The sequence below is a fragment of the Thamnophis elegans genome, chromosome 1, assembly GCF_009769535.1.
Source record: "Thamnophis elegans isolate rThaEle1 chromosome 1, rThaEle1.pri, whole genome shotgun sequence".
NCBI classification, from domain to species: Eukaryota; Metazoa; Chordata; class Lepidosauria; order Squamata; family Colubridae; genus Thamnophis; species Thamnophis elegans.
Window position 1 is genome coordinate 21,244,342 of NC_045541.1, and position 14,411 is coordinate 21,258,752.

At 37.8% G+C, this 14,411-nt stretch overlaps 1 protein-coding gene across 1 annotated transcript in view; it reads left to right on the plus strand.

Annotated features, from left to right (window-relative positions):
- The window catches only part of LOC116522425 (titin-like), a 309,289-nt gene that overhangs the window by 41,523 nt on the left and 253,355 nt on the right, over window positions 1-14,411 (plus strand). The window contains 10 exon segments of the mRNA XM_032237329.1: window positions 959-1,219; window positions 2,801-3,064; window positions 3,362-3,622; window positions 3,736-3,996; window positions 4,389-4,649; window positions 7,014-7,155; window positions 8,411-8,576; window positions 11,835-12,066; window positions 12,509-12,793; window positions 12,907-13,032. Coding sequence (XP_032093220.1) covers window positions 959-1,219; window positions 2,801-3,064; window positions 3,362-3,622; window positions 3,736-3,996; window positions 4,389-4,649; window positions 7,014-7,155; window positions 8,411-8,576; window positions 11,835-12,066; window positions 12,509-12,793; window positions 12,907-13,032 — 2,259 coding nt within the window.

A 14,411-nucleotide genomic window follows, 5' to 3' on the forward strand; every position in this document is an offset into this window, starting at 1 on the left:
TTCATATCAGCCATCAGGGGAAGTGAGCTATATCTAAGAGTAGGTTTGGGCTCCAAGTATAGTAACAGAATGTCACTGCTTTTATAGACAGGAATTACCACATAAAGAAGAATTACCACATGGCTTCGGAGGGTGCCTCCTTTTTGAAGAGTTTCTACCTGTCTAATTAGATTAAATAGGATGGCCATGCTGCAGATAATGTCCCATCAAATAATGTCAGCCCATTGTTCTAGAAGACAAGTGTTTCCTGTAGCAGCCCCTGCTCTGTGGAACATCCTCTCTTCTGAGATTAGGATGGCCCCAACCATGTTAGCCTTCTATAAAGTTTAAAGACCTGGCTATGCTCCAGTGGTGGGTTCTGGAGGCCCGGCGTCCTCCACATGAATGCGTGCAGTGCGTGCATGCATCTTATCATCCAGCAACGCCTTCCCGAGCTTCCATGATGCTCCAACTGCTCGGTGGAGCGTCACACAGACGCTGTACACACCATGCGCATGTGTGGAAGCGCCAAAGGGTTTAAAGACAGGTAAGGATCGCGGGTGGATGGGCCCTCTGGAGCACCGTACCGAAATGGTACCCAGTGCTCTGGGCAGGCTCCGGTATGCCCGTACCGGGGCGTACCGCCTGCAACCCACCACTGCTATTCTTCCAAGTTAAGTGCACTACAAGTGCCAAGGGCTCCCTGGTTACATTTTTAACAGGACAGATATGTTGCTTGTATTACTCAAACTTTGATGTTTTAATGTTTGTTGTGTTGAAATGGTTTTTACTGTTTTTATTGTTTTAAAATGTTTTTAAGATTTTAATTGTAGTATGTGTTTCTGAATTGTGAGCCATCCAGAGTCGTTAGTCGAGATGGGCAGCTATAGGAATTCAATAAATAAATAAAAATGAAATGAAAGTGGAGTCCAACTGAAGTCCTATACTGTGGATAAACGTTTTTCTCTTTCTTTCACAGGTGGTGCCATTTCAAAACCCCTCACTGATCTCACAGTAGCTGAGTCCCAGAAAGCTATTTTTGAATGTGAAGTAGCCAATCCTGAATCTGTAGGCCAATGGCTGAAAGATGGAAAGCCGCTTACAATGACAGATCGCTGCAAAAGTGAATCTGATGGGTTGAAACGGAGACTTGTTATCCCAATCAGCAAACTGGATGATGTTGGGGAATATACCTTCAAAGTGGCATCTTCAAAAACATCAGCTAAGCTGAAGGTTGAAAGTAAGTAATCGCGGAAACCTCATCTCAGATGACATGTATTTGTTATCTTACTTGATACTTGATTTTTTTTTCTGGAATTTGAGACTATGGTTCTAAATAGATATCTCTCTGGGTACGGTGGATTTATTTTTGAGTGGACATGTATAGGCATATTCAGTATTTTTAATGTCAGAATCTAATATTGTTAGTTCCATCTTTAGTCCTGAAGTGGAATGGGATTTTTCAAATGTTCCATTGTGAAACAGATAAAAAGCAGTATTAGACAAAGAAGAATGAGATACAACTTTCACTCACTGCATAGAAAGAAAAATAAGAGCATAATATAAAATGAATTTTAAGAAGTGTTGAGTGGGAGTGAGGTGGGAGGAGTAAAAGATAACAACCTATTCCAGCTATGGCGAACCTTTTTTGGCTCACGTGCCATAAGGTGGGGAGCACAGGGGGGTTGTGCGCAGGCGTGCCACACCCATAATGCAATGCGCAACCCCCCAATGCGTATGCGCACATGGGAGGCACTCCCCCCCCCCATTTTTTGCATGCTTTTTTCGGCCTCTCCAGGCTCCAGAGGCTTTATAGGAGCCTGGGGAGGGCAAAAAAAGCCTCCCTGCCCCCCACCCTCGGAGGCCCTCCGGAGGCATCAGGGACCTTCAGGAGGCTTCCCTGAAGCTTCCGAAGGGCACAAAAAGTCACTTCCGGTTTGCTCGTAGGGCTGGTTAGGTCCCTGAAGCCTCCGGAGGGCTTAAACTGACCTTACGAGCAAACTGTCCATTCCCGAACTTCCAGTTTGCTCATAGGGCCGTTTTTTGAAGCCTCCAGAGGGCCTCTGGGAGGGGGGAGGCTCTTTTTGCCCTTCCCAGGCTCCTATAAAGCCTCTGGAGCCTGGGGAGAGCAAAAAATGCTTTTAAAAAAGGCTAAACTCAGCTGGCCAGCGCACGCATGCACACTGGCCAGCTGACAGGGCAACGCCTTGTGTGTCCTGACAAATGGCTCCGCGTGCCACCTGTGGCACTCGTGCCATAGGTTCACCATCCCGGACCTATTCCAACCTCCCTAAGGACCACCCAAATTCTTTTCCGAAGATGAAATATCCTGTGGAGGAAAGAATGAGAAGGAAGGAGACCAAAAACTGAGCAAAGCAGTTTCTGTAAGAAAATGGGAGACAACTGTTGCTTCTTTTTTTACCTCACAGCCTCTCCTGGGCTAGGCTTTAACTGTACATCTTATGCTCCTAATTGTGCATAGTTTAACTAGACTGCTAGGCTTGAATTTAGCTGAATTCTTTCAGACTGTTGGCAAAACATGATTAGATAAGAATCTTTATTATAAATTAGAATGAAGACATATTAAGCTGCTGGTTGTCCCTTATCAGTGGGAGTGTATAGTTCCCTTCTTATGCCCACAGAAAGCTCAATCCATTTTGTGTTCTTCAGGCTATTTTGTATAACTGACATTTCTGTCCTGAGAATCACCAGCTCCTCACTTATTTTTCATATTATTTTATAAAGTCTGGGTACAATATTAGATTTGCATTAGACATGTAACTATTCATTTTATAATTCTGTCTCTCTTCTTTTTAAATAGCTGTCAAGATCAAAAAGACACTAAGGAACCTGACTGTGACAGAAACACAAGATGCAGTATTTTCAATAGAACTTACTCACCCAAATGTGAAAGGTGTCCAGTGGATTAAAAATGGTGTCGAGCTACATTCTAGTGACAAATATGAAATCAAGGTGGATGGAACTACTTACACACTGAAAGTGAAGAACTGTGCAGTAGTTGATGAATCCGTTTATGGTTTTAAACTGGGAAGAATAGGAGCAAATGCAAGACTCCATGTTGAAAGTAAGTCAACCAAGTAGACTGAGGTAAATTTGATGGCATTAATAATCAAAGGACCAGAAGCACAATTGCTCTTAATAAGTATATTCATTCACATTCTCTTACTGTATCCTGGAGAGTCTCAGAAAAAGAGATAATTGTAACAGCACGTGCCTATTACAGCCAGTGGTGCATCTTTCAACCGCCTCCATTTTAAACTCTGAAAAGCCACTATTACTTGTTCCTTTTCTAAGGCCAATATCCTACTTGGGAATTAAAGTCAAGTATCATGACTAAATGTTTGCTAATTTCTTCCTTCAGCTGTTAAAATCATTAAAAAGCCAAAGGATGTGACTGCTCTGGAGAATGCTGTTGTTTCCTTTGAAGTGAGTGTATCGCACGACGCTGTGCCTGTGAAATGGTTCCACAAAAACATCGAGCTCAAGCCAAGTGACAAATGCAGAATGAGTTCTCAAAGGAAAGTTCATAAACTGACCCTGCAGAATATATCTCCTGCTGATGCTGGAGAATACACAGCGGTTGTGGGACAACTGGAGTGCAAAGCTAAGCTTTTTGTGGAAAGTAAGTTATTTTTTAAAAAAGGCTTCAGCCTAAAATACATTTTAAGTGTCATTAACAAATTTCGCACCGGAGGACATTTGTCTCACTTTACTTTTTAATATTACCTTCCACAGCGGTACACATTACAAAGACTATGAAAAATATTGAGGTTCCAGAGACTAAAACTGCCTCTTTTGAGTGTGAGGTGTCTCATTTCAATGTACCTTCTGTGTGGCTGAAAAACGGAGTAGAAATTGAAATGAGTGAGAAGTTTAAAATAGTTGTTCAAGGGAAGCTCCACCAGCTAAACATTGTGAATACCAGCAGTGAAGATTCTGCGGAATATACCTTCATCTGTGGGAATGATAAAGTCAGCGCAACCTTAACGGTCAAACGTAAGTTTGAAACTGGAAAGAAGAAATGATATTTTATAGAAACAAAGATCATCCGGCTGGCTTTTGTCTTGAATAAAAGCTAGAGCAAGCAAAAAATGGACATCTAGAGCAGAAATGGGCTGCTTTCCTTTGGTCTGAGGGTTGACCATGCTTAGTATAACTGTAGGAAGTCCCTACATTTCTTGGTGGCCATTCCAATCTTGTTGGAGTTGAAGAATGAAATGCAGCAAATAAATAATTACACTTCCTTGGGGAAAGGATTCGAACAATTGGTTTTTAATCCTCCAGTTGTACATTGCTGTGATCCTAAATATCTGTTATTATTAGCCATTAATCCTAATCGAGGTCAACAACACTGAATCAGTGTTTCACTGATTATTTCTTTTCCACAGCTGTCCTAATTACATCTATGCTGAAAGACATCAATGCAGAAGAGAAAGATACAATCACATTTGAAGTCACTGTCAATTATGAAGGCATCACATATAAATGGTTGAAGAATGGGGTGGAAATAAAGTCCACTGACCGATGCCAAATCCGAACAAAGAAACTTACGCATTCACTCTCAATAAGGAACGTCCATTTTGGAGACGCTGCTGAATACACATTTGTTGCTGGCAAAGCAGCATCAGCAGCAACTTTATATGTGGAAGGTATTCCCTCTTTTTATGCACTTTATAATTTTTTGGTTTGTTTACATAGAGATTGTTTTCATACATGTGTATTGTTTACAGACATTGTTCAGAGAGGAAGCAACCCAGTCAAAACTCAAGCTTCATTTATTCATATCAAGGCAGGCCTACACATGATCCTCAGCTAACACATTGATTCAGCATAGATTAGCTTTCAGGAACTATAATATTAGATTTGCCTCAACAGGTGGTCTAACATTAGTCAACAACTATACATACATACATACATACATACATACATACATACATACATACATACATACATTTATATATATATATGTATGTATGTATGTATGTATGTTAATATGTTAATATGTTATATTTATGCTGATAAATAAAGGGAGACTAGTATAGATCTATTTCAAGCTATTTAGCTCTCATCAGCTAGCCATACCCTTGCTGGGAATCGAACCCTTTATTTATTTATCAGCATAAATATAACAAATGTAACAAAAAGGCAACAGTAAAAAATATTGGGTTTCTGTCTGGATGGTCTCTTGTGATGAGCCGAAGGACAGAGAGTGGAAGTGTGACCTTCCTCCCATATTTGGGCATACCAGGGGTTGTGACTTTAAATATATATATTTAAATATATATATATTCCCAGTAAGGGTATGGCTAGCTGATGAGAGCTAAATAGCTTGAAATAGATCTATACTAGTCTCCCTTTATTTATTTATCAGCACAAATAAAAAAACACATATATAACAAAGGCAACAGTAAAAATATTGGGTTTCTGTCGTGATGGACTCTTGTGACGAGCCGATTGACAGATGATGGAAGCAGTTAAGCTTCCTCCCATAATTGGGGCTTACCAGGGGTTGTGACTATATATATATATATATATATATATATATATATATATGTATATGTATATGTATATGTATATGTATATGTATATGTATATGTATATGTATATGTATATGTATATGTATATGTATATGTATATGTATATGTATATGTATATGCATATGCATATGCATATATATATATATATATATATATATATATATATATATATTCATATATTCAATTGATAAGCTATGATTGAAATTTGTTTCCAACATAGGCAGTTGTAACTAAACCAAGCAGCATCAAATTCACCATAGTTTTCACAAACCACAAAATCATCACTTTCAGATCCAACCCATTCTAGAATATTCTGTCTTCTTCCATAGCTGGGAAACCATATTTTTTGCTTCAGTTATGGTTGGTCTTTGCTTACCTTTTTGTTCTTCAAAATTAACTGTGGGAAATCGCCAAGGATTTATCAGTCTTCCTAAATCTTCATATAATCTATTTTTCCTCTTTTTTTAATGTCATTGAGATAATATGACCAGTTCAGATATGGGTGAAATATAGGACTCTTGGTCACTCTTGGTCACTTTATTAATAGTTAATCCTAAAAAAAAAACTTTTTAATAGTTAATCCTAAAAAAAAACAACTTTTTGTACATCACTTAAAATAGGTTGTATACAGGTTAATTTAATACTGCAAGATGTCTGTCATCTGTATCTTGAATTATGTAGTACCAAATATATTCTTGTATCTCTGCTGAAAGTTTTCCTAAGCTTTGTCTCTGAATCTCCCCCAAAATGTATCCATTCACCCTCCTCCAAATTCCTCTCTCTTCAATTTTGTCCTCCTTATGGAATATAATAGAGAGGGGGTGTCCTATGTTCCATCATCCAATCATCAAAAGCTGAAACAATGGTTAATGAGACATTTTGATTTGTTCAACATTGCAGAATAGCTTTGATAGAGGCAAAAAGGCTTGTTCATCTCTTGGCTAATTAAGTTAAGATATGAATGTCAAATGCAGATAATATGCACAATTACAGAGTGTTTCCTGTACTGGAAGTCAGATACTAGAAATTTCTGTATGTATATAATTAATTAAAATTATTCTTATCTGCTTTTAAAATTGTACGTAATATTAAGAGTCGTTCACTCCCTTCTGCCTGGGAATTATGGTAAATTGCTATGATTAATAATGCAGAAAAAACAAGGAAGAAGTAAAATAAATAGGACAAGATTCCAGTGCAGAACAAAAAGAAATTGTAGTAACCTCATAAATAAGGTGATATTTAAAGTGCCTCCATCTACCAATAGAACAGATTCACTTCTACCTGCAACTTCTAGGTGTCACCCTGTTTGTTCTAGAATCTAGAGCATTATATACTTTCCAGAACAGATGGCTGAGTCATATGGGCTACTGAAGGGGAGAGAAAGAAGCAAGATTCATTTGACAATACATAATTTATAATTGTTAATCTTTTTGACTCATATTAGCTATTAATAACAACCTGTATTAACTTTTCTAGCCCGCCATATTGAATTTAGAAAACACATCAAAGATATTAAAGTGGTGGAGAAGAAAAGAGCTGTTTTTGAATGTGAAATCTCAGAACCTGACATTTCTGTTCAGTGGATGAAAGATGGACAGGAGCTTCAGCTTGGAGATAGGTACGGTAATTTCTTTAGAGTTGCATCTACTTTTTTATGTGGGTACACAACATGTGAACTACTGATGAAAACTATGCAGAAGATAATGAATACAGATTTTATATTTTTTTGGCCAGTCTGCCTAACTCTTCAGCTAATTTTCAAGCTTGTAACATGTCAGCTCTCAGGAAAAAAAGTAATCATAATTCTTGATTGCTGTATCTGTTTCTTCTTTCACAAACTTTAAGATCAATGCAGAAACGTCCCTAGTTTTTGGTTATTAATGTTCTCCTCCAAGTCAGGGCAGCTTTGTCTTCATCTCCTGTACAAGCTAATTTTAGCATTTAAGACAAGTAAGCCAGCTGTTTGAGTCAGCTGAATATGGGTATCACAAAATGCAAATAATCATTAGTTATTTAATTAATTATTAACCAAAACCAGCAGATCCAAAATATTTCAGTTAGCGCAAAATATGCTACCTTTTGCTTGCCTAACTTAATCTAGCCATATTACCTATCACCTAAGCAGATGTATTGCAATCTTTTGGGTAGGGAATATTGAGATGATTCCTTGCTGTAAGCAGCAAGTTGTCATAGGATAAGAAAGACAAAAAGAGTTTCCATGAGCCAACTGATGTTATCCATCGTCCTTCAATAGATTGGGATTTTTTTTAACAATTTGTGGGAGGGGGCAGCTGAAGTCCATCGTGAGCAGGGTGGAAATATTTGATACCACTAGAGAGGATTGAAGCAAAAAAAAAATAGGATCATTTTTCTTCTGCTTACAGATCTTTAAAAAGACCTTGTGTTAAACCTACTTGAGTCCTACAAATTGGTTTTCCATTGCTTTTTGCTTCTATTCCTGCTGAATTTCCAGTGATTTTAACTTGGAAGTTCTGAAGTGAGAGTGTCGGGGGGGGGGGATGGCATTCAAGAGCTGTCTCATGTGAAAGTTGTAAACCCCTGCATTAAGAAATTAAAATGCTGATATATTTACTTGCTCCAGATAATTTAAGGATTAAAGAGTCACCTTCTGTGATGTGGGAGGCCATATAAATTGTATAAATAAATAAATGGACAATCTGTAATTTGTGGTCTCTGTTCAGGATTAGATATATGCATAATCCTGTAAACTAGAGCTCTAACAATTGTCTGCCATTTCTTGGCTCTTTTTGACTATGAACTTAAGAAATTTATGAAGCCATACTAACTTTTCTAAAATATTTTAGGGACAACTTTCTAAAAGTTCTTTTTCCCTTTTCTGAATTTGCCTTTAGAGTAAAAGTTCAGCGGGAAAGATTTGTTCATCGTCTTTTAATTACATCTACAAAGATGTCTGATTCAGGGAAGTACACAGTAGTGGCTGGTGGAAATATGTCCAATGCTAATTTGACAGTGGAAGGGCGTGATGTTCGCATCAGAAGCCTCCAGAAAAACATTCAGGTATGGTATTTCAAGTCTGATAAGAGAAATTATTGATACCATGCAATACACAATACAATATGTGACAATGCAATAAAAAAGTCAGATTACCAACAACAATAATATACCCATATAATTTAAAACTGCATTCAAGCAATTGTGGAGAATGTTTAATTTCTTCAGTATAACAAGAGATGATGCTCAGAGCTGAACATTTAGCCCGAGCCTCATTCCCAAATCTCATATTTTATTATTTTGAAAATGCATGCCAAGGGACTGGCAGAACCAGATGAGAGAGCACTGCTAACATATTTTGAACATGATGCCTTTTAAATGAAACAATATCTTGTTTCTTCAGCAATAAGAGCCGCTGTCATTCACAAAGGAAGTAAAACAAATAAGGAAATATTTTATTTTATAGCATCTTTAAAGAACGGTGATGTATATTTTGAGCAGCCTATTAGTTTTCAGATATTGTGTCAATGTTACATGCAAGTGTTGGAAAAGGAACACAGATATGTAAAGATAACTATATCGGATATAACCCACCAGTATTTAAACAGTATTGTAAAAGTGTGGGAGGGAGTCCTCACAAATAGTCCAGTAAGAACATATGAAGAGTGACTTCCAAGGATTCCGGAATGCTGAAATAGGCAGAAGGAAAAAAGTGGGGGCTTGGGAAATACGTGACCCGTCAAAAGCGCGTTCCACAAAAGCGCGGTCGACGAAATCGCGTATGTGACGTCATCACAACGCGACGAAAAATATCGAAAAATTGAAATAAAAATTAAATTACAGCAAGCCGATTCACATAAAGGTAAGGGTTAGGTTAAGGGTTAGGGTTAGGGTTAGGTTAAGGGTTAGGGTTAGGGTTAGAGCGTTAGCGTTACGTTTAGCGTTAGGTTAAGGGTTAGCGTTAGGTTTTTCGTTACGTTAAGGGTTAGGTTTAGGGTTAGGTTTAGGGTTAGGTTAAGGGTTAGGTTTAGGGTTAGGTTTAGGGTTAGGTTTGGGGGGTTAGGGGAAGGTTTTAGCTTTATTTTTACATTTTTTGATCTTTTTCGATCTTTTTCGTCGCGCTGTGATGATGTCACATACGCGCTTTCGTCGACCGCGATTTTGTCGTCCGCGGTTTTGTGGTACAACCTGGAAATAGAATTGGCTAGCTTGAACCTTACCGCTTCTAGGATTCTGTAGTTATAGATATGGTAGACTTTGGTAGGATTAGAATATATCATAAATAGAAAACTTACTTTCGTCAAATGGTGAAATTATACTAGGTGGAATTAAATCACACACCCCTTCCCATAAAGGTGTCTGTTTCTCTTCTGTAGTCTTCAAACAATATTCCATGTATATCCTAAACATTAATGAAAGCCTTTGTTTCAAGCCAGAAGCAACCCTGGAGAGGAGCATTTTATTGTTTTTCTCATTATTATAATACAACTCTTTGAGGTTGTATTAGGACTTTAGTGTCTTTAACTAAAGTCTATGACTATTACATTCAGAGAATAAGAGAGCAGAACCATTGTAGCATCTCTGTCACTTGTCTTGATTATATTTCATTTGTAAGGGACGGTCTGAAGGAGAAAGACCTTCTTCAATTATTGGTTTTCAATACAATTTTGAATCAAGGGCAAGAAGCAAGGTTGCAGAAAGGGGACCATGACCAACTAGTTTTGTGCTATTATCTTGAGTTCATGGTTATTGTACTCTCATAAAGGAGAAGGCACAAACAAGGCTGGAAAATCTTGCATTCAATATGTCAGCTCTAAATCATCTTACAAATATCTTTTTCCAGATTAGTCAGAATCCTGAAAAGGTAGATTGCCACATATTCTCAGGAAGATAGTTCAAACTATGTCAGGATATTAAAACAATGGACATTTTGCTGAACTGAACCTATCAACCCATATGCCACAAGTTCTTCCATTTGAGTCTTTTTGTTGACCCATTAGAAAGTATTGGAGGAAATGATTTTGAAAATAATAAAAATACAATATATTCTAATTGTTTTGGCTGGGAGAAATTATAAATTCAGTTTAAAACACAAAATAAATTTTAAAAATGCAACTCCTGCTTGATTAATAAATTAATTAGCTGCCACACACTTGACTGGATTAGCACATGGCCAGTATAAGGTGTTTTTTTTTTTAAAAAATTGCTGTTAGTTAATAATACAGCGTAAAGAGGAAAATATAGTAAAAGAATAAATAAAGCAATAGAACAGTAAAATGACAGATGTAGGATTCCCATACACATGTATACAATTTTACACAATTGTTTCAATAAAGAATTATCATATTCCATTGTATATCACTTGGGAGAATTGTTAAGACTGATCTGCCTTCTGTCTCTGAATTTTGCTTTCCACATTTAAGTATAGAGGAACACAGATTTAATTTAGGCTAGTAATATTTTCTTTGTTGGAAAGAACATTTTTACATTTCTTTGGAACTAAAATTGAATAAGATAAGATTCTTCACACAGCACAACTCTGAATTGGTACAACTCAATCAAAGTGACCTTTTCATCTATCAACTGCCTTTTTCCAAGAAATTTATTTTTAGAAATCTAGTTTTGTACTAAAGTTTATCTGTTTTTTTTTTACATGTGCACAACATTATCAGATGAGGATATATTCTGCAGTGCATGAAATATACTGCATAAAATAGCATGATGAAGGCCCCATTTATAAAAAGAATTTGGAAAATGTAAATGAAATATATAATATTGAAATATATACCATATTTTTCAAAGTATAAGATGCGCCTTTTTCTCACCTAAAAGAGCATGGAAATGTTGGTATGTCTTATACACTGAATGCAGCCATTTTTGGCTTCCCGAAGCCCCGCTCCCGCATCCCATTTTTGTGAAAATGGACTGTTTCGCAAAAACAGAGGTGGGGATGTTACCTTCCTTCAGCCTCCAGCAGCCCTTTGCAGGCTTCAGCAGGGTTGGGGCAAGGCAAAAATGCCCTCGTTTTTGCCTTGCCCCAGTCCTGCTGAAGTCTGCACAGTGCTGCTGTGAGCTGAGGGAAGGCAAAAACTTTTTTTTTCTTACTTACCTCTTCGAAATCTTGGTGCATCGTATACACGGGTGTGTCTTATAGTCCGAAAAATAAATTCAGTATTTGTTTTGTCAGATTGCATAGCTCCAAAAGTAACACATCTATCTTATGTGATGCCAAGGGCAAATCAGTTTCATTTCCATTTGAGAACTAAAAATACTAGTTGTAGGGTTTCTATTCACAAAACTATTATCTTTCTGTTTAACTAACAGGTTCTTGAGAGGCAGCGAGCTGTAGTCGAGTTTGAAGTCAATGAAGATGACATTGATGCTCACTGGTACAAGGATGGAATTGAGATCAACTTCCAGATTGAGGAAAGATACCATTATGTGGTGGAAAGACGTGTCCATAAGATGGTCATCACAGAAACTAGATATACAGATGCTGGAGAATATACCCTTTTAGCTGGAAAAAATAGGAGTTCCATCACTCTTTATGTAAATGGTAAGATGCAAGTTTATTTTGATATAAATATTTTGTTTTAACCTCTGTACTCCAGGTAAAAATGTTACATACCCTAGCTCTCTTTCTATCCTACTTTTTAAACTTTTATTTCAAATGTACATGAGCAGAAAACATTCTCATATTATTAGTGTCCATGTCACATTTCAATCCGCCTGCCTGCTGAAAATCTTCATGCCAGTGGAATTGTCTTTTTCCTGATGTACGTAAGAGATTTGTATATTGCCAAGAACAGATAACTCAAGTAATCCGTGGATGTGCAATTCACATGTTCATTATGTTCATATATTACTGAAGATCGCCTTAAAAGCTTTGTGGCTGAACTCAGATGCATTGAGATTTATTCAGATTAATATCAAAATAGAGTGAACCATGCTAGAAAAATTCAGCTGATGATGATGATGATTTCTTGTTTGATTTTCAGCCCCTGAGCCACCTAAGATTGTAAAGGAGCTCCAACCAGCCACTGTGGAGTCTGGGAAACCAGCCCGATTCTGTGCTATTGTGTCAGGCAGACCTCAGCCCAAGATCTTCTGGTACAAAGATGAGCAGCCTCTTTCCCCAGGCTTTAAAGTGAAGTTCCTTCACGATGCCCAAGAGTACACCTTGCTGCTGATTGAGACTTTCCCTGAAGATGCTGCCATTTACAAAATTGAAGCAAAGAATGACTATGGCGTTGCCACCTCTTCAGCTTCTCTTTCAGTGGAAGGCAAGTTCTTGAAGTTCTCGGTCTCAAGTTTTCGCTGAAATGTGATGCCCATATTGTATTATGTGTGCTTTTCCATGGAAAGCCAATAATCGCTTTTAATTTTTTTTCTTTAGTTCCAGAAGTTGTTTCTCCCGACATAGAAGTACCAATTTACCCACCTACCATTATTACACCACTCCGTGATGCTATTACATCTGAGGGACAATCCACTTTCTTTCAGTGCAGAGTTACTGGGACAGGTTAGTTGACCTCTTTGATCATTATCATTGTCTTTTAACGATAATCCCTTGCAGTGAATGGAGCTAGCAGAGTGTTTTAATGGCTGGATGCCCTTCCTGTCGCCAACATAGAGTTTTGTTCAGCAGATACATTCCCTTTGATCTGAAGACAAAACACTCAGTTGAAATCAAGCTTCTCTAAATGATAGAGATGTAACTCTCTCTGTCTGTGTGTATTTAATCAGCTAACTGAAACTTTTCTGTAACGTGAAACATTATAAAATCAGTGAAAAATTCAAACATTTTGCCTTTTTAAGTACGATACACAATTTTACCACGTTTTCCTGGCTTCAAACTTCAAACCAATACTGGTGCATTGACAACTAAGAGTGTTAAATGGTATTGTGAGCCTGAAGGCTGATGGTTCCACCACAAATCCGCAAAGCCCTTATCCGCGAAGACATAAGTGCGAAGACTAATTCGCGCCATTCTAAGCGCTAAGGAAAAATGCGACCCTACCGCGATGACATAATCGTGGAGGGCAAATCCGCGCATTCCCAAGCACTCAGTACCCTAAACCTAACCCTAACCCTAACCCTAACCCTAACCCTAAACCTAAACCTAACCCTAAACCTAACCCCTAAACCTAATCCTAACCCTTACCTTAATTGAAATCGGCTTTCTGCCGTGGCGCCGTTTTAAAGCGTCATTCTGTTGCCACGCTGTTGTCACAGCGGTGATGACGCGTGGTGATGACATCGCGGCTTTAGCGACGCGCTTATGTCTCCACGGATAAGGGCTTCGTGGTTTTGTCGTGCCACGAAGGCTGACTACTGGTAGGATTGTTTTAAAAGATCGGTTTTTTTCATACATTTGGATGCTAATTCTCTCCCTCTCTGCCTCTCTCTCTCTCTCTCACACACACACACATTCACTGTGTACTGGTATGTATTTGGGTATATGTCTTCATGTACAAATTGTGTGTGTGTGTGTATGTGTGTGTGTGTGTATGTGGAGAATGATGAAGCTAGCCCGAGTCTCTTCCAAACATTATATTGTCTCCCAGAACATAAGGAATTTTAGCCCTCTTTATTTATATTAATAGGTCTTGACTATTTCCCTCAACCCAATTTCTCTGATTGCTTACAGTGCCTTCCTAGTTACAAAAGTTGGTCACATGTCAGAACAGGAGCAATTTTTTTTAAAGTTCAAAAGTAATTATAAGGAAAGAACTAAAAATTAACAAATTTTTAAAAGGAGATATTTATGTTGTGCGCCTCTTATCATAAAAGTGAGAGAAGTGAGGAATTACTTTGGGAAGAGGAATAGGGGAATAAATCCTGTAGTTGTTCATTTGATCATTTATCCTGCTTACTGAAATGTGAGTTGTAATGGAGAAT